The 20,816-nt window shown below is 37.6% G+C and overlaps 1 protein-coding gene across 1 annotated transcript in view; it reads left to right on the top strand.

Annotated features, from left to right (window-relative positions):
• The first annotated feature begins 16,509 nt into the window (after window positions 1-16,509).
• The window catches only part of AUH (AU RNA binding methylglutaconyl-CoA hydratase), a 99,968-nt gene continuing 95,661 nt past the window's right edge, over window positions 16,510-20,816 (top strand). The window contains exons 1-2 of the mRNA XM_054397429.1: window positions 16,510-16,538; window positions 16,636-16,723. Coding sequence (XP_054253404.1) covers window positions 16,536-16,538; window positions 16,636-16,723 — 91 coding nt within the window. The 5' untranslated portion in view covers window positions 16,510-16,535. The remainder of the gene's footprint in view (window positions 16,539-16,635; window positions 16,724-20,816) is intronic.

Genomic DNA, 20,816 nt, shown 5'->3' with positions numbered 1-20,816 from the left:
TGTAATGATAACTATGTCAAATTCCCTGCTCCTCACAGGACTACCTAACACTAAATCATACGACTGAAATATATATAGAGAGAGAGTAGTGAAGATGCTGCAGGATTCACTGGTACATGGAGTACAGAATCATGCTTCCAGTATGATACTATCGTTATCATACTGCCAGTATGACAGTAACATTACTAAGACAGGGCAAGATGGTTATGATGGTTTTCAGTCTGGCTTTCTCCATTTCATTAAATCTTTCATTTGACACAGCTTATCACTATCATTACAAATAAAAGCTTACAGAGTGAAATTAATATAACTGGCTACCATGTTGTCTTTTTCTAACATGTAAAAATGCACTCATAGCCATTATAATTTGCTCTGGATCTGACTCCAGCCACTACTGAAAAGTTCTTGTTCCCTAATAGTATATGAAAACATCAGCTAGAGCTTTAGATATCTTTGCTCCCTCAGTGTTTGTTTTTTTAAAATTATGCCTGTATTTCAGAAATATGTGTCTATTATATAATCACATTTTTGGAAGGATTTATTTCACTTATAAATTATCTTCATTTTAGAGTTGCTCTCACATCTTGTCCTATGTCTGATTCCTACATAATTAAACACTTTATTGCCTCATCAATTCCTTTTTGAAATGTCAAATTATCAGTACTATTATTTTATTGCATAGTAATAAGAATTATATTGTTAGGAAGACACATTTCTTTCTTGAAAAAACCTTAGCTCATTAGATCAAAATTTGCATACAGATCTAATGAGGAAATTGATTTAGTTAAAAACTGCATATAAACAAAAATCTGTGATATTTCACATTTATAATGTGAAAAAGCTGTACAGTCCAACAAAAAAAAGTTTTTGAAAATTATTAGCGAGTCTGCAGCAGCAAAAAATGCATTAATTTCTTTTGGAAAATGAAATTCTTAAGAAAAGGACTTTGTAATTCCTTTGACTACACATTATGTTTTCCTGAGCCTTTTCATTACTTTGATTTCAGACAACAAATCACAGATAGTACAGTTGGAAAAATCTAGTTGTTACCTCTACCACCACTCTAAAAGAACACACTCTTTATTAATTTTCCAAGCTAATTAAAAAAAATTCCAGTTCATATTGTAGTAATTCTCTTACTTATTCTTGTTTATATGAATCAATTAGCAGAGGAGTTAGAAATATTCAGAATATGAACTAGAATGATACACAAAAATCTAAGGAAACTTTTACTTTTATCCAGAATATACCTGTCTATTCACATGGCTCATTTCTCAACTGTTGGCTCTTCAAGATGGAAGTGCTGCAACTCAGCCAGTTTGCATGAATTTTGCCAGAAAGGTGAAGTCAGCAAAAGGCACATCCTTGGCATTTCAGTGCTGTCCGTGACAAAGTGCAGTCCTTTGCCACAAGACATGAGATGACATGTCAGGCTAGCTGGGTTATCTTTCAAGAGGAATAATCTGGGCCATTCTAGCCCAGCTTAGCCAAAACCCAAGGCAGGCTTTCAGCATGGCAGGTCTTAGTCCGAATAGCTCCACTTATTACAACTGTAAACCATTTTATGATGTGGGCAGGTGAATAAATGTGTGCTGCATCTTGTTATAACATTAAATAGCTTTCTGCTTTTGCCCTTCACGTAAGGATAGAAAAAAACTATGGGTCTGGATGAACAGCTCTGTGCCAAAGCCAGCTTCAAGTAACTAAACGTCTCTATTCTGCATCCCACACACAAGCATAAATTCTTTCTTATTATGAAGATGGAATATACCAGCTAAAAGCAACTTCAGAGTGCCCAACTTTATAACACTGCCAAGCCCTTTTTTTTTCCAGAACAAGCTTATCCTTTTAAAATCTTGGCTCAATTAATTTTTTTTTTTTTCCAAGTCAGTGTGGCCTTTCTATTGATTTCACTGGATTTTGGCCTGGGGTCTTAGATGTGCAGCTGTTGCTAATACAGGGTAAATATTCAAATAGTGCACAAAATTGATAGCAGTAAGTGGTTCATAAATTTATCTTGTACAATATAAACCAGAAGACAAAGTAGAGAAGAAGAAGCTCTCTATTCATTTTTCTTAGATGCCACAAGTCATATGTAAATGGCGGTTTTCCACAAACTCACATCTAGTTGCACTTTCGAGCTAGCTCATGGCTCCAACCTATGGCAAGATCTGGGCATATTTGTCATTCTATTAGATAGACAGCAGAATAGAAAGGGCCTACAGTAAAACTACTTTGCCACTTAATGGGACTTTAAAACATGTATTTGGAAAGTTGCAGCACCTGCTTACATCTTTTTCCAAAAACTGCCCTACTTTCCCTGTTTTCAGTTACTATCATTAATCTGTTTCTTACCTTTGTGGCCAGTTTTCTATTAATAACACTGTAACAGCTGGCTATATTTTACACTGGGAATGGAAATGTTGCTCACTTAGCATCTTGGAAATCCATTTTTTCTTCAAGACATACTGTAACTGACAATTCTAATACAATCACTAAGTACTTTTCATCCAGCCCATCAAACTAAAGTCTTAGATACAGTAAAAATGACTACAGATGAAAAATTTAATCTTAGAAAAGCATCCCTTTGTAAACATGCCAAAATTAATTTGATTAAATCTTTAAATGGTACTTGTTAATTTTTTCCAGTAATGAGTAAAGAGTATATGTAACATATGTTAATGGAAACATTATTTTCCTATTCTTTTCATTAAGAAAACCTACATATCTTCAATTCTACTTTGCTATTATTGGTATTTTGTGTACTTCTGTTCTGGTGTATGTGATAGTTCAAGGTGCAAAAGTTCAGAAAGCCTGGTTTTAGGACACACTTGTTTATATTTTCACATATAACTCTAAAAACATTACTCCGTATTTGAAAATTTTAAAGGAGGATTTTCCTTCAACAGCATTCAATAACAGATCGCCTCATTCTTCGCGTATCCCAGTGTGCTTTTCCCATTTAGATTGTTTCCTAAGCTTTGCTATTTGAACAATAATTTTCTTCTTCTCTAGCCCCATTTGCTTTTTATATTTAATCCTGTCATGAAGCTCTAGCTGAATTTGTGATATCAGTAATTTCCATAGCAACAGACTGATGCTTTAAACATAGGATTATGCTGAATTCAGCACAGGGTTGAGTAAAACGAAAACAAAGAGTATGAGCAAGCAAGATTTTATTAAAGCAGAACAGTATCTAAAAGAGTGGAGAAAGGAATATAAATAATGAATACACTTCTACTTTTTAACATTACAGTTTTGTGTGAGGGTCCATATATTTTGGTTATTTATTTCAGATGTTCACAATATTTGATGTAACATCTGTTGCACTCAGATGCTGCCAAAAGTTTCAGACATATTCATGAGGCTTGTGCTTACATATCTAACGTGAGACACAGTGGGTCTTCATGACTACTAGCAGTTGTAAATAAGTTCAGTAGAGGTAGTAGGCTCTCATCACCTCTGAAAACATTTCAGATTAAACTCTGCAAAACTGGAATGCAGGCAACCATTGGGAAATATGTCTGTATGTTAATTTTTCTTAGTCAGTTTAAGAAATGCCACAGGTTTAGCATATAAAGAGCCATAAAAGACTTCCTTTAAAAATATTTTTAGTCCACCACAATCTAATTTATGTAAGGAAAAAAATTGGCATTCCCTGTAGCTGAGTTTTGTTACTATGAAGTTTCTTGAGTATAATGCAGACATACAGACCAATGCTACATTTCTGAAAGCTATGGGCAATATTAGCCTAGCATTTTGGTTTATTCTTGAAAGCCTGGTTTAGGATTTTTAAAGTCTTCCACTTTATTGAGGTGCTTAGACACATAAACTTTTTTTCCCCTTCCCAGCTGTTTTACACTGTAACAGCTTAGAATTTCTTTAGTGATTTGTGCATAATGCATCATATTTTTCAAGCAGTAACTGAACTTATTTTCACTAAAAAAGCTGCATCTTGTAGCAAAAATGTAAATATTTTAAATTTCACATAAAAGTTACTGTAAACTCAGTTATTGTGTTTAGATATATATAAAAAATAAAGTAGCTGAGCAGAAGGAAAATGCAATTATGCCATTCAGAAATGTAATATGCATGTTAACTCCTAGCTTGTTCATGATCTGTCTGACAAAAACAGTCTATGAAGCGCTGTTGATTTTTCTATAAGATTTTTCTGTAACATTTCATATTTTGAACATGAAAGAACAGGCTTCTCTTAGCTCCCAATAGAGACCTGGATTTCTTGACAAATGTATTGTCTTTAAACCATGCAGAGTTTCTTGGCAAGTTTCTTCTTTCCACTAGAAACCACGTATTTCAGGACAGAAGCATTGCAATATTTTTCATCTCTTGATTGTAACAATGGCAGTAATTTTTAATTTGTTTCAGTACTGTACTGTCATTTACTACTTTAATTCAAAAACTTTCAAACAAAACTTTATTCAGAGTATTGCCCTATTATTTTCACCAAATGCTAGTTTGGATGGAAGCTCCACCCTCTGTATTTAGATATTGGTTTTATTAAGTTATTAATCGTTTGTTCCAAAATGCTTCAATCTCTGGACTAATATCTAGTTCTATTTCATTCTTCTAGGTTGCATAGATTTGACAGGATTTTTTTACTGCCTTCTTAGTAGCAGCCCAGATAGCTTTTTACCACAAATAAAGAATATAAAATTGGGAAACCCCTTTTCTACCATAATTTTATATCAACTATCTCAAATCAAATGCCAGTTACATCATTAATGTTCTAATGTTTTCTGTGCCTCTTGTGCACTGAACCTACTATACTATACGAGAGTTTGCCTTCTCAGTTGCCAATGGTCCTCCCGTTAACAATAATTTTGGCTCTAGAGTTCTTCAAAAGGATACAAGATGGAAGGGAAGCACTTCTTCATACATTGTCTAGAAGCCTGATCACGAAGAAAATAAATTATTTTAAGAATATTTATAAATAATGGAATCTGGTACATTCCCCATAAGTCAAGTATTCAGTGATGCCTGAATTAACAATTACATTTAACTGAGTTGGTGAATATTTGCTCGTGTTGAGCTACTTTAAAGACACAAGAAAGCTTTTTAAAAGCTTTGGCAAATAGAGATATATCAACACTCAAAGACTTGGAGTTGCAACTAGATACAAATATCTTGTTTGTAGGAATCTTTATTGTCATTCAACTGTATTTCCACTATACTTGCTACATATAACCCCATGGAAATAAATACGCTTATTTCATGCCATTTATGGATAAACTGTGTGCCCTGCCCAAAAAAGAAAACATTCTACATACTTTACTAAATATTGGCACAATTTCTTTTATAATGACCTAAGTCCCTCCTCTAGGTAGCTTTGCAGCAACTACTGCCAATTTATCCATGCAAGAGGCTCTGCTCAGCACATTTATATTCCTGTAACTGTTTTAGCATTCTGCCTTGTTTGTGATCTGCAAAGAATGGGCAGACAACTTCCATGTCTGGGAAATAGGAGTTTAAAGTCCCTTGTGTCACGTATGCCAGGCGATCGTCGACTAAATCAGCCCAGTGCAGTTATCCCCATATTCAAGATGCAAGAGCATATGCACAAATAAATGGGGGGGACATGAATGCAAGGACAAAACCTGTCCTGCGCTCCAAGGTGTGAGTGACATATAGGTACCTTTTTCAACAATATGTGTTGGAACCACGTAACAAGTACCACGTAAGCAAACTTGTAAGCATAACCAAGCAGGCTGAATTTAGTAAGAATGAGGGAAGAAAAAGTAAGCTGTAAAAACATCATATATCTTATCATTATAATCTCAAAGCTGCACTGAGCAGAAAGAAAATAGATAATCTAAGGAAACAGCTGCCTGCAAGACATATTGAATAGGCACACTGCCAGAACAGGAACGTGCCGTGTATGCTACATGCTCATTAATAATACATGAGTGGTACACACCAGTGGTTAAAAGACAATCAAAAAAGCTTAAAAAAAATTAAAATCAATATTGGAGATGCAGGTGTACTAGCTGGATAACACGATAATCAGTAAAGTTCATGTATCGGTAAAAAACAAGTATGTGAAAATTAGAAGAAAATTTTCACACCATCTCTTCCTGGTGAACGGCGTGAAAATGAAACAACTTCTATAAACCAACTTGGAGAACAGGTAGCTCACGGATCTCACTCTCAAATATTAACAACCACAATTAACTTCCAGCTTGCAAGAAAGATAAATGACTTAGCTTGAAAAGCCAAAATTGGATGTTCCATTTTTCCCCTAAAAAGTGTTGCCTTTTCACTTTAGTTACACACTGCAGCTGATGTGCTCATCCAGGGAAAATGAAACTATTAATTCCACTTCATCAGCATGTACAATGTTATAAAATCAAAGCAATTTAGGTAAGAGTCCTTCCCAATCTTATTCCTGTTTCACTGTATAGACTGTCTGCACCTTATCATTTTTTCTGGTAGATCTGCATATTAATACACACATAATTATTTTTGTCTCATATAAAATGTTTTGTTAGTATTTTTAGTAATACTGGATGCCTAACTGAACATCTTGAAGTATTTTCCTACTCCTTGATTTTAGGCTCTCAGGTTTAGAGCCACACTCCTTCATTATGCTTCATTAAGAGAGGAGGTTATTCCTCTAGAAGGTGAATCATGGCAGGTGCCCTGCACTGCAGGATGTTAATAATGTTCTGAAGGAACCCGTCTCTAGTAACCATGTAGGCAGTTTCCCAATTTCTACACCTACACACTGTACTGCCTAAGTTGCATCAAAAACACAGTAAATGAAGAAAAACCCACCCCAACCTCAAGCCGTAAAATCTCCCTTGTCTGTATTTTCAAACAAAAGCTGTGAGCAAAGGTAAAAAGGGGGCTGCCCAATTGCCTTTACGGTCTCTGCCACATACACGCACCTGCAACCTGATGTGAAGGGGCTTTCCAAGGTAAGTCCAAAACTAAAATCAGTTAGTGTGACAGACCTTCAATTTTTTTTCTCTTGGCTTAGATTACGATTGAGTGACCATATTACAAGTAACAGCCGAATGCAAAGAATTGCTCCCCTGGTTTTGTTTCCATCCATGCTAACATTGCTTCTCTGGGCATAAGGGAGGCTGAGTCAAGATTTCTGTGTGCAGCAGCAATCAGGTTAACAAGCAATGTCATATGTTATTTAAGTAGTCAACAGTTTTGTTCCAATTGTTTCTTTTTTTCTTACTAGGATGTATTTTTGAATGATAATCTGCATGTCAGTATATTTTCTCTCCATAACTGAATGTGCTTTCCATGTACTATTCTGCCTTTAAATCTGTGTTGTTAGAACTAAACCACAGTGTCATGCAAATGTATGCAGTAATATAGACAAACACAGTTCCAAAATCACAATGACCCACAATAATAGGCACCTAATGCCAAATAATTAAAATTTAATTTAAAAAAACTCATTTATGCTGTAGACCGCGAAAAAAATCTTTAGAAGTGTGGCAGTTTAGGCTTGGTGCCCCCTGCTACTGCCACATGAGATACACCTCTGGTGTCCCAGGTGCCCACCCAATAAGGTGGACACAGGAAACGGCGTATTTCTACCCATAAATCCTGCACCCTATAAATCCATCTGCAGAGTCATTCTCTCTCTCTTTCTTTCCTCTCTGCCACCGTGGGAGATGCTCTCTTATTGGGTAATGCCAGGGGAGTATCCTCAAGCAGTGAGAGGGGGGAAGAAAGAGCCCTGGGGGGTTCTGGGTATACCCCCAGGTGGGAGGAGGGAAGGATTGGGAAGCCTCTGGGTACTATGTAAGGACTCTGTATGCCTTTGGGTACTATGTAAGGACTCTGCATGCTTTTGGGATATCTTTTTTTTTTGCCACTATGCTTTGTAGTCTTTTGTAGCTTCACCAATTGCTTTTCTATTTAAACTTTCCATCCCTCTCCAATCCGTTTGTGTGTGTCATTCTTTTGTCCCTTTCGGGACAAGAGACGATCTGTCTGGCCTCAAACCAGGACAAAAAGCTTTAACTTTGCTGTGTTACAATGACAGCTATATCTACTACTTTTCACAACTGTTGTGTTTTCAAAAAACATTAAAGAGGTCATTGGAAACAGAACTTTTTACTTAGGTGTAAAGCACACCTTATACAACGTAGATGTGGGAAACGGCAGAAAAAGTGAATAGAAATTAAATTTTATTTTCCCTTCTTACACAAAGAAAGTGAAGTCAAACATTGATGGTGCAAAACCAAATTGTGATTCTAAAATTCTTTCAGCTTTAACCATGATTGCGAGTGCGTGTACAATAGATATGAAGCTATTTGGCTTGATTTCATATGCTGACCACTGCTCAAGAAAGCGTTTGCCAGTCTTTGAATCTGGGAACTACTGCAAATAACATGCCTGCCTTCAGCTTCAAGGCAACATTATGGTACTGCAGTGCACAGTTCTGTTTTACTGTCTTTTTACCTTATTCTTTGCCTTTCAGAATAGTGCTCTCAGTTTCTGTTGGCAGATCAGGTATAATCTTTCACAATTCATTCTCATAAAATGAACTTCTTTGACTGTGAAGAAAATTTCCATGACAGGTATTCTTTATTCCTTTCTGCTGGAAAAGTCTTTAGCATACTGCAGGCACTCTAGGAACAGGCTGTTAATCACAGTCCTGTTTAAATAGTAAAAGATAAGAAATGCAAGACTATAGTCTGCCTGTTCCCCCGCCTCAACATGGTGCTCTACAAGAACACGGTGCTCTACAAGAACAGAACACAATTTTTAGGCTTTTAATTTCTCCAGAAGGAAGGCAGTTGAGGAGCTGCTGAGCAACTGCATGAAGGAATGCAGTAGCTACTATTTCCAAACAACAAAAATGGTTCCATCTGAGCCTTAGCTGTCAAGCGAGCTTTATGCATTTAATTAGGCAATGCTGACTTTTGAAAATTACAGGAGGCTAATGGTCATGTTTCCAGTACTCAAGGCCTAACTCTTTGAAGTAAATAAACTTGAGGACAAACTTCACAGCGTTAGGAGCCTCTATTTATATCTAATTTACATACATACATTCTGGCCAAACTGACACATGGAACAGTGAAATTCTAGTGTATTTTTACACAGATCAAAGTGGTCTTGCAGCCTGTGAATTAATTTGCAACTAAAGATGGCAATAACCTCCTATCTCCTCCCTTTACTGCTTATGTCCTTGGACTCACTTCATGCCAGTGGGCCCATCACTGCGCATGGGGGGCAAGCTGACACCCGTTGTGATGCTCCTTAGACAACTAAACCCAGCTCTGCATACGAAGTTGGGCTAGTTTTATCCTTACCTTTTGCAAAGCAGCGGCAATTTTGAGTGCCCTAAAAGAGGAGTGGGTGTAGACTGAGAAAGGAAACCAATGCAAGCAGCCTTGCAGCTCAGTAGGCACAACCAGCTGCTACCTACCTGGTTTCTGCTAGTTCCCCTAGTTGCTTTGACCAGCGCTGATGCCAGCACCAAGCCCAGTCACGGCTATGACACTTGAAAAGATGCTTGAGCTAAAACTTCATGTGTATTTATCTCGGAATACAGTAAAACTTGAGCATATTGCCTTTAAGATGGGTCTAGAGAAATTCGCCAAAAATAAATGTGCTGCACAACTTCTACCACTATCAAGAAGTCTCGGAAAACAGTACTTTTTATCGATGAGAAACCTTTCCGTGCACCAGTATACTTCAGGCAATGCGTGAAAAATCTCAGAACTCCGACGGTTAACAAGTCTTTTCTCAACACAGCCGTCAGCCAGAGCTGAGGCCGACTCGCTTGCCGCCACCGTGGGTATTGACAGGCCAGGTGAGGTGCTACCAGTGCCGGCCCATTCCCAGCGGTCCGCAGCTCAACCGACAGCCGACTCAAGCTCCGCGGTTCCCCGATCCTCGCCCCTCGGCGTCGGCGGCGTCGGCGGCCGGGGAGGGAGGAGGCCTGCTGCGCCCCGTGCGTGCCGCCGCCGGTCACGTGGGTGGCGGGGCCGACGGTCGCGACAAGCTGAGGCGGCGCAGGCAGCAGCATGGCGGCGACGCTGGGCGGCCTGGGCCTCCTGCAAGGCCGAGTCAGGCTCGCAGCCGCAGCCGCCGCGACCTCTTCCCTCGGCCGGACTGGCCGCCGGGCGCCGGTGCAGGGGGGGCGCGCCGTCGCCGGTCTCCCGTCGGCCGGGAGGAGCTACGGTTCCGATGTGAAGGAAGAGGAGGAGCTGCGGATCCGGTACCTGGACGACGAGCACAAAGGTAACGAGGAGAAGGCTCTGGCGGCCAGCGACTGGGCAGCCTTCTCCCGCTGCCTAGGCTCTGGCAGCTCCCGGCCACTGGGCCAGGGTGACCCCTGCGCGCCGCCGCGGCGGAGCAAGGGGGAGTAGGAGGAGGTCCTGAAGGGAGCTGCCTAGTGACCAGGGGTGGGAAGAGAGCTGCAACTCCGCCTCCTCCTCACCCTCTTAGCCCGTGGCTTCGGCGCAGGGTTCTGGAAACTGGGCATGGCATGTTACAGAACTGGGTCATTCAGAAAATGAAGTTTAGCAGCGAACTGCTACAGTCATCCTGCTTCTCATCCCTGTTCTGTGCTTGTGTTCAGGGGCGGACAGGGACGCAGGAATTGTATGGACTCTGTTCTGGAAAGCCTGGCTTCAGCACTCTTGCTAATGTGCTGCGTCTTTCCTAGTAACTAGCTCACCTTTCTCCTTCCTTTTGCTGTCAGCTGCTGCTGACCTTGTTCTACACTGTACCAACACTCTTGTTTTAACCCACCTAGTTAAAGAAAAGCCATGCTCCAGACTCACCTGGAGCCTATTTATCACAACACAGACACTTTGTACCACCTCTTTTGGTTTTGTTTTCACCAGATTTTGGAAGTATTCTTCACGTGGAACTGTTTCACCTTTTTTGGTGTTTTGTCATTTCTGTCATGTTTGGGTACATCAGGGCTAGGAATGGTGGAGAAACAGTAAGTGCAAGCCCTGTTCCTGGGAATTTATATTTAGAGCCATGGTGTTACACCTCCTTTTATGGAGAGGGCCATAGTGAGTGTGGAGATCTATTCATCTGTAGCACTTGAATCTCTTTATGTGAGTTAGTATGTCTTGGAATACTCATATATTGAGATGTACAACTCAGGTTATGTCTTTCAGCATGTTAGCTTTGTTATTTCAGACTTGCTGCAAATTCAGGCAAACACCTGTAAGTTAAGTATGCATCGGTATAGATTCATATATATAGAGAGAGAGAGAGTGAGAGAGAGGGAGATAAAAACTTAGAATTTTAGTGTGATGCACAGAAGATTATTAATTTTTGAAGGAAAATGGGTTTTGCTTTCATCTGAAGCCAGGTTTTTCTGAGTCTGTTAAGGGTCAGTAAAAATCATTATGTAATCTAATCCACTTCTGTTTTAGTCATTGCTCTGTTTCTAACTCTTCCCAATTCAATGCAAGACGTTCTTTTGTCATGATTTCTCAACCATCTGTGGAACTCAGAATTAAACATCTGTACATCTGTTTTAGTTTTTACGATTATTTTAAATAGAGGAAGAGGCAGGAGCAAAGAAGAGTTTGTAAAATGTTGGAGAAGTGGCTTTTGCTACTTTGTTTTGTACCCTTTCAACAAGTGGTAGAATATACTTGAGTACTACGTAAGTTCATTATTTTTATTTCTGCTGTTACACAAGAAGCAATAGAATTAGGTTGCAGCTGTTGCATCAGCTAGAAATCATTGCTTTTGCAATGTTATGAAGATGTTTTGTACTGCATATCTGCTCTAGGATACAGAGTGTATTGCTCAGTGTTTCTGATGTGGATACTTTAAGTTTGTGCAGAAAACTGAATTTTTTGAAGAAAAAGTGCACAGAGAGATGAAGTTTTAGGTCAACATACCATCTGTTTTTATTTTTCCTGTTGAAAAGGTACTTTTTTACTTTTTTCTTTTTTTTTTCTCCTTATCAGGCTTTATATCTTTGCTAAATGTGGCATTAAAATTCCCCCAAAACGTGGAGACAGCATTTGGAATGTTAAATTAGCTGTGACTATTATAGAAGAAGGATTCAATTACCATATTTTTAATTCCTGGATTCTCGTCAGGAAAAGGGATTTTCTTTGGCATTGCCCTTCAGAAGAACACAGAAATAAGTAGTGTTGGTGAATAAAGGATAAAAGCGTCTAGAAGTAAGCCAGAAGGAGACAAGCTTCATATGCTTCCTTTAGTGGCACAAAGAACAGACCATGTTTTGATGAAAGAAACATGTCTTTGCTTCCCCCCCTGCACTGCTACTGCACACGCTCCTCACCTTGTATATCAAGTTCATCTGTCTTTACCTGCGTACAGCACCTAATTACCCCTGCTGCTTTAGGACATTGTCAACTTAAATCCCTGTGGCCTTCACTGCTCATCTCTAAGCTACCATTCCTTTTTTCCACTAGTTCATGTTCTAGACTTACTCAGGTGGGACCTTGGTGCTGGTGCCTTATCATAATTCTTCCATTACGTGATTCTTGACTACATGCAGGAGCAGACCCTGTCTGTCTTGACTAGCTTTGACGGCATACACAGACTCGTTTATACTGTGGTTATGCTCTTCTCCATGCATAGTCTTCATGTGCTGTTTGGAGAAGGATCTATCATGCAGGGGCTTTTACAGCTGAGGATGCAGGGAAGGCAGGAAATACTGCGGTAAATGCCTCACATAGGGGCAGGTATCTTGCAGCTTTAGATGAATCTTTCTCTACAGGCAAAGCTGCAAACTGTTCTATGTCATAACACTTTTATGTGATATCTTTGTGGGAAGCTGCCATAAACTGAAGTAAAAAGGGTAGTTATTGAAATTTAAACTCAAGATTTTACAGCTTCCAAATTTGAACAGAACTATAATACAAAAGATCGGAGATTTCTGAAGATTGTGGTTGTGAAATGCCTGTGTATTCTGAATGTGTGGCAACTTACGAAGCTTTTAGTATAATTTTTCTATGAGTATATATGAATGTCAGTGCATTAGTATTTTTTTAGTTAAATGCATATCATTAACTTCATGTGACATTCTCATTGATATCACTAAGGCTGAAATATATTGCAACTATTGACATTTAGCAACTTTTAGCCAAGTTGCTTCAGTAATTCCATTCAAAATTTTAATGAGTTTAGGGCTTCTGCTTTTTAAGTTGTAAATGGAATTAAAACAAATATCTGTTGTCCTGGCTCAAGTGTTGGAGTATCACTTGCGGGAAAGTGGTATAAATATTTGTCAAATTTAGATTTTACTCAAGAATGAGTCTGTTTTTATATTTGCAGCGGGTTTTAGTTTGGTTTGAGTACATAAGACAGCTTTTTGTCCTCTTAGAATTTTAGCGTATTTAGAATGGGCAGAACAAACATGGTCTTAGTTGAAGTTGTTTGTTTAGAGATTGAAGACACAGTTTGCTGATAAGTTGGAGAAGCTTTCACTTCTTTTGTTCTCTTTAAAGCAAGGCTGAGCAGATGAAATACACTAAGTGCAGGAAGGATTTTAAAGTGATGTTTAGAGATAAAAATGTGCTATTTTGAAAAACACTGCCTAGTACACATCTGTATGATTTTGCACTTAAATAGTTCTTCATAAGACAATCAGTAGATCAACAGACTCACCATAGAGTCTTTTTTTGCTTAAGAAGCTGTTCTAGAATAATAAACGTCTAAGTAAACTTGTCTTCCGTGGTTTATCTGAGTGGTTAAGTGAGACAAGTTTAAAAATAACTTAGCTCTTTTTGATCTTCCCTCCATTTTTCAGTCCATAGTTCAGATTTCTGTGTATACAAATAAATGTATTTCCATAGGTACTTTTTATACAGATGTAGAGAATCATTTTAACTCTTGACGGATATACTAATATGAACATAAAGACAGGATTCATTTGTGAGTAACCATTTAAATATATTTCTACCAAACACTGAAGATCAATATTGTTTAACACTAAAAAGTACCAGATAAAACAGATGAAAAATCATTATTTAAAGTAAGATTTCCTGTGTGCTGATATAAATCACTGTTAAATGATGATCGAATCATTTCACTTAAGATGGTCCACCCTGTGTTGTACAGCATAGGAAGAAATGATCTTCACTCTCAGCAGTTTTATATATGATGTATAATGACAAATAATGATATTTTTCCTATCACTCTTAAAATATAAGAATGTTTCAGTATCCAACTATTTATATATATTTACATATATTGTACATTACAAAATGAAGATGTTTCTGGGAGTTTACAGGTATCTTGAAGCTCTTTTGTATATATCTAGCCTTGCATGCATGCATGTATTTGACTATACCTGCAGGAGGAAGAAAAGGAAGGAGAGTGCGCATAGGTTAGTCCTTTGGCAGGCCTGAAGTAAAGGAATCAGAATGTGCTGAAATGACAAGACAGGTGCCCTGTGGAGGTCCAGATTTGTGCAAAGCTGAGTTGTGAGGTAGTAAATACTTGGGCAAATACTGAGTTTCTGAAATATCTTTTTCCATCTTGTTGATTGATGGCAATACTATGGGCATCATTCTTTGAGACGGCAAACTCCTTTTTTGTTTTTCGTTTCTGGTCCTGTCCTAGTTTTTAGCTTTTTCTCCCCTTACCCCTGCATTCTTCAAATGAAAAAAAAAAAATTCCTGAGAAGACCATACCAGGGCTGAATCTGTTGAATAGGACTCTGTGCTGCTGTTTAGATTTCAGTTAATTGTAATAATTTCAGGAAGTAATTGTCTGAAAGACAAGGCTGGGTAAACTTAGGCATCACCAATATAAACCTTTCAGAATTTTCCCATTTGATAATCATGCCTGTATCAGCTGAAGGGGGTCAAAATAAGGACAAACAAATGGTATTTCTGCTATGACATTAAAACCAACACACATGTAATCAGGCAGTGAGACTACTGATCTCTAACTGCACTAAGGGAGCTGTAAATACATGGTTTGAGCTTTATACCAGGCACTGAGTGCAGATTTTGTGTTTTACAGAAGAATTTTTCTATGACTTCTATTATTTTTAAAGAATTGGTAGCATTCTTTCTACATTTGTGACTTCCTTTTTACCTGTATCAGAGTTGCTAGTCTCAGTTGTGGTAGCACTTCTTCCTTTATGAGGTCTCTGAAGGCAGGCTGTCTAAATATGGAAACATATGTTTTAAAATTGAGTACCTTTCCTGACTTCATGTCAGCACTTCATACACAGTTATGAAATTTATGCATGCAATTGTGTAATTAGACATTCAGCTTTTAGAATGACTATAACCACTACATCCATGTGAAGGTGTTAGGGCCATTATTTTCATTCTTAAAATTAATCTAATTTCTGTTTGTAAGGAAAAATTAAACTGATTTAGAAGTTCCTGTTCACAACGGAGACAGAGGAGTCTTGTAAGATTTTACTCAAATAAAGGGAGAGTCCATGGGACAATTCCCTGTAGGGTCTCTCAAATTGCTGGGAGACACAGCTCCCCTTTTATCCTAAATTCCCGGATGCAAATTTACCTTGCTCTTTCCCCATTGGCTAAGGTACTCAGGGTTTACAGTCTTTCCTGAAACGCCTACTACATGTCCCCCTTCACATGCAACCCCCTTGCATCATACATCGTGTGTTCATTTAAATTAGGTTCTTCACTTCTCTGGGTGGAGAAGTTAATACTCAGTAGTCTGTTAAGCCTGTGCGCTGTCCTAAAAGTTCAGAAGTTCAGGTTGTGTTCAGTGTCTGCTGTCTTCAGGCAGACCCCCTGCTGATTTACAGCAAGGTTTAAGATAAAGTACCTAGCAGGTGCCCCTTTGTTGTTTACATACACATAGATAGAGTAAACTGTCTGGTTCTTCCCGTTCTCTTCCAACTCCCTCTTAGTTCTTCCTTTGTAAAGATACTACCCACTCTTAATCTCATCAATCCCTCCTCTTTTTATTTTAATAATTGTCTTTAAAAAATTCCTTCTCCATTAACGTAATCCTTTCCTCTTGGCTTATTTCTGAGTTTGGTCTTATTTGAAGATACATAATACTTGTCTTTTTTTTATAGCCTTTTCTGGGTCACTCAATATGGCTATAACCTGCATCTGCCTAACTGCATGATGAATAAGCCGTACAAAATCAGGGGATCATACATGATATAAAAATTAGAGCTGCTATTGCACAAAGAGAGAAGAATAACACTTGTTTGACCCATGGCCCACCAGGCAACCAAGATAGCATGTCCCATGTTGAACACTGGAATGTTTATTGCTGGAAAATGCAAGTCTGTTTCTTTCCTTTCAAGAACGCAGTAGCTAAATGATTACACTAGCTTTTTTTTTTTCTTTTTCCAGTCCTCAATGCTTTTCCTGTAATTTCAAAACAATAATTTACATATATATATATGTGTATGTGTGTGTGTATATATATATATATATATGTGTGTGTGTGTGTGTGCGTGTGCGTACATAAGTATAATATGTATTTTACTAATTCATAAGAGTGATGCAACTTTTTTTCCCCTTCCAGGAATTGTGGTGCTTGGATTAAACAGATCTCATGCCAAGAATGCACTTAACAAAAATGTCATAAAAATGGTAAGTGGAAAGAATCGTTTTTAGCATAAAGGTGAAGTATTGGAGTTAAGCACTTTAAAAAGTGTTTGGTTATTTCCCTTCCTCCTTTTCTCTGTAGATGTCAAAAGCTGTGGATGCTTTGAAATCTGATAAGAAAGTACGAACTGTTATATTCCGGAGTGAAGTCCCAGGAATATTCTGTGCTGGTATGCAAACTTAGTTTTCCTGAGAAGCTGGAAATTTGTATCTCATATTGCATAAAAAAGCCCAGATTCCAAGGAAACGTGTCTTTTATTTGTATTTATCTCAGTGGCAGACAAAACATTTTGGTATGATTTTCCTCAATTTCTAACAAGAACCGAACATCTGTTTTATTCTTTCTGTGTCATAAAGTATTTCAAAATATGTAATAGATTATTTGTGGTGATGGAAATTTTAGTTGAGCTTCTAGAAAGCCTCTCATGTACTTCAGAGTGGGAACCAAATAATGCTAGAGGTCATACAAAGAGGCTGTGTAGAAAGCTATATCAAAAATGTATTTTAAACATAATTAAAAGTTGCATTTAATTAGAAACATTCTTAAAATTAATTATGAATGTGACCATTATGGCAAGCTGAATATATTCTCAAATGAAAAACAAAACAAAAATCACACACCTCAACCCAGGTATCAAGTGATACATGTATTACTTTATTTGACGTGTATTTGTCAAAGTGCTTAGGAAAGCAAAAGCTCTCAGCTGCCAAACACTGGGAAACATAATTCATAAACATGTAAAAATCAATTGAAGAATCTATGCTTTTTGTGCATGTCAAGTGAATAGTCTCTGATTTTCAGGTCTCCTATTTGTTCAAATTCATTTTAAATCTGTTTGGAACTGAGAATAGAAGTAAGTTCATTTCTTTCTTATATAGAAATAGAAAAGAAAGAGGAGATCTCTTCAAAAATACTTTGTGATCATTTATTCAGTCATTAAGCTTGCTAGCTACATATAGCATGGTTAATTCCATTTTAAATGCAAAATATTTTTCCAGTTTTTACATTTGTAGCACCTAAGTACTTCTAGCTGAGTTTAAAATTCCTTTTTTTGCTTTTAGTAAGTCTGTTTTCATCCAGAAATTTTGTTACTTGCATGACTTACAAAAAAGTCTTGAAAAAAGGGAGTGATCAATTCAGCATTTACCAATACATATAGATAGGTTAAAGATGTGTATATTAATCATTGTATTTAATCTAAAGATTGTATCTTGTTTTAAAACAAGATTTAAAGATCAATTACTAAAACAATCTTCAGGAAAAGTTTAAAAGCTGGGGGTTTTAAGCTGACAAAGAATGCAGCATCAGACCCATGCATGCGAATGAGATTTCAAGTTAGGTGTTACGTATTTGACATCAAAAAAACAATGGCTGTTAATTGAGATTAGTTGTGGGTTTTTTTTACTTAACTAATTTTTTATTTAACATTCATGAATTTCATAATATAGGAAATACAAAAGCATAAATACTGCTTTTGAGGGATAGGATCTCATATGTACTGTTAATACTGTATTTATGAGCTCCAAGTACTTCTTCAGTGTTCTTGGTTAGCTGACTGTGCATAATTGTTTTAATACTAAGATAATCTTATTTGTCTGATAATAAAAACTCAAACAACTCAGAGTATGTGTACACGGCTAATAGGAAGGGAAATAAGCCCTGAAGAGAAGAGTGTGAAAGATGAGAGCTGAATTAGCTGTATCAGCAATTTAGGCCAGGGAGTAGAGTTAGGATGCAGACCAGGCGTAATTAAAAAATATGGGGACAAATAAAAGGAGAGTTCCATGAAAGGAAACTCCTGCAGCTGAACCAGTGAATTAAAGACTGTACCAATGTTGGTAACTGAAATTTAGGGTGAACCAGAGCAGAGTTTGTCGGTGAACATAATCAGAAAGAACTCAGTGGCTGGCTGGATTGTGTCTATAGATAACTTCAAGGGATGTCTGTATAGAGAATGAAACTGGAGAAAACATAGTGGGGCGTGGAGAAAAAAGGTAACAACCTAGGGAGGTAAGAGGAAGGGAGGAAAATGCTGGATGTAGCAACGCATTTTCCAGAGGGAACTTACTCATAAAATTCAGTAGAACAAAAGAAAGTGTTCTCAAACATAAACGTTAAAGGATAACGTGTTGTTTAAAGAACATGATCAGCTTGTAAAATGTTGTCACACTTTCTTGTGCATTGTAATACAATTCAATTGGGCTGAACTTTGAATGTTTCTTTTTTTTTTATTTTCTTAATTATGTTTTCTTGCTTGCATGCATGGGAATATATGCTTTTAAAAATACCTTTTTTATTATGATTTTTTTGGAACATCATCAGATACTTTGCAGACTGCAGATTGAGAAACTTTGTCCGAGAATGTAATTTCCTTTTATGTGTGGAATGAAATCCAAGATCATTAAATCTTGCCATTCCTCAGCTATCAACAAAAATCTGTAAAAGCCACAAGTCACGTGTTTTGTTTCCTTCTAAGGGATAGACCACAAAACATGAGATCCAATTGTTTGTCACAAAATGACAGTGTGGGTGATTAAGTGATTTAAACTCTGTTGCTGATTGATAAGGGTTTTAGTATAATTCGAAATTCTGGAATATTCACATAGTGAAATGGGAGTGAAAATATCAAGGAATTTTATAAAAGAAGTGCCAGCAGTTGTATCCTTTTCATTTCTGCGTAAGGACTAGCTTTGAATCTTTTACTACTATTTTCTTGGTATCTTCTTTCTTATGCTCTATACATCCATGAATGTAGAAAGTTACCTATTAATGCTCTAGCGCTGATCAAAAGACACATCTAGAAGAGCTTGGCTGAGATTAAGAATGCATTATGTGTATGAGGCCACCTTCTATTTCCATCACAAGTGCTCTGGCACTGAGTGATTTCTTGGCCCTTTTGTTCCTTTGTCTAAAACCAGGTAAATAAAATACTGACCTTTCTAGAGTGAACATGCATGGCTAGTCCTGTCTTATGTAAGCCTATGCTGTGTGCCTTCCAATTCTGTAGCCAAGGCAGGTGAGTCTGTGTAGGAGTCTGTATTTCCTGGCAGTGTCCCAGCCTCTAGGACGGTACAGTCTGTGCTTGGAATAAGGCATATGTCCCATGGGTAAAAAGTGATCAAGTAATTAAGAGCTGTACTGTGTTCGCATAAGGGATTGAATTACATTTACATAGGCAATTTGAATAGCTTCATTCTTCGTTATTAATGTAATTTTAACATGTGTATTAGTGATGTTGCTCAGGTAGTTTTGTGACAGATTTTCAGGAGATTTAATCTTCAGAAAATTTCTGGAAGTGCAGCTGTGTTCATTGTACTGTTGGGATATATAGTGCTGGGAGGAAGGGAGGAAGGACTATGTGCAAGTTGTTGCAGTGTATCCTTAGACAATCTTGTAGCTTTTTTTGGTCTTAACTACCTGAGGTCTGAAAGAAAGTACAAATAGAATGCATTGCCCAAGAGCTACTGTTGTGGTTTTCACATAGTGTTTTATAATCTTTGTGGTCCAAAGATTTAAACAACCTAATTTTGCATCTTAAGGCTTTTGCTGTTCAGTTTCTTAAGGCATTATAGAAAAGGCAAAATAACATATAAATAACTTTCAGTTGCTGCAGAATTTTGCATTTGGAAATGTTGTTTTGGCAAGTTGAAGCCTGCTGCGTGATTCCAAGCCTTTTCCCTTTCCTCCTTTTCCTCCTCCCTCTTTTCACCCTCTCTCTTTTCTCTCTTCCTCCTTTCCCCCTCCCCCACTTTGAAGTTTGGTGTGAAATGAGGATTATATTATATTTTGCAATTATAAATGGGGAGATGTTCGAGACCCAGTAATCTTTTAAAACAGTTTTCTTTGTTGATTACAGTAATTCAAGAAACAGACACCTTTTATATTATTTTCTTTCCACGTTTCCACCTGCTGTTCCTTGGGCTATAGTGTCCCTTAGGACCGTCATGTTTCTCCAGCTCTCTTTTCATGTCCTATCAAGAAGGCACTTGTATGTGTTTTTCAAAAAACCTATTGCTCATTTGTTTTTGTCTTAGGCAAAAACTTGCTGCCCTGTAGTTCATCGCTTCAGTTTACACCTCATACATATAAATAAACAGCCATGCTACCCTTCAGAGTAGTTACTGGTTTATTTTCCTTCTTCTGGTGCCTGACCAAACTGTCCTAGTCCAGTCAGAGATGATTTCTTTCCTGAAAGTCTGCATGTAAATTATCAGTTTCCCTGCATCCATTAAGCTTTTGTTGATAAGCAAAAAAATTCTGCA

This window comes from Indicator indicator, chromosome Z (assembly GCF_027791375.1).
Source record: "Indicator indicator isolate 239-I01 chromosome Z, UM_Iind_1.1, whole genome shotgun sequence".
Taxonomy (NCBI): Eukaryota; Metazoa; Chordata; class Aves; order Piciformes; family Indicatoridae; genus Indicator; species Indicator indicator.
The sequence above is the reverse complement of the archived record's forward strand: the minus strand, read 5'-3'. Positions and strand labels throughout refer to the sequence as shown.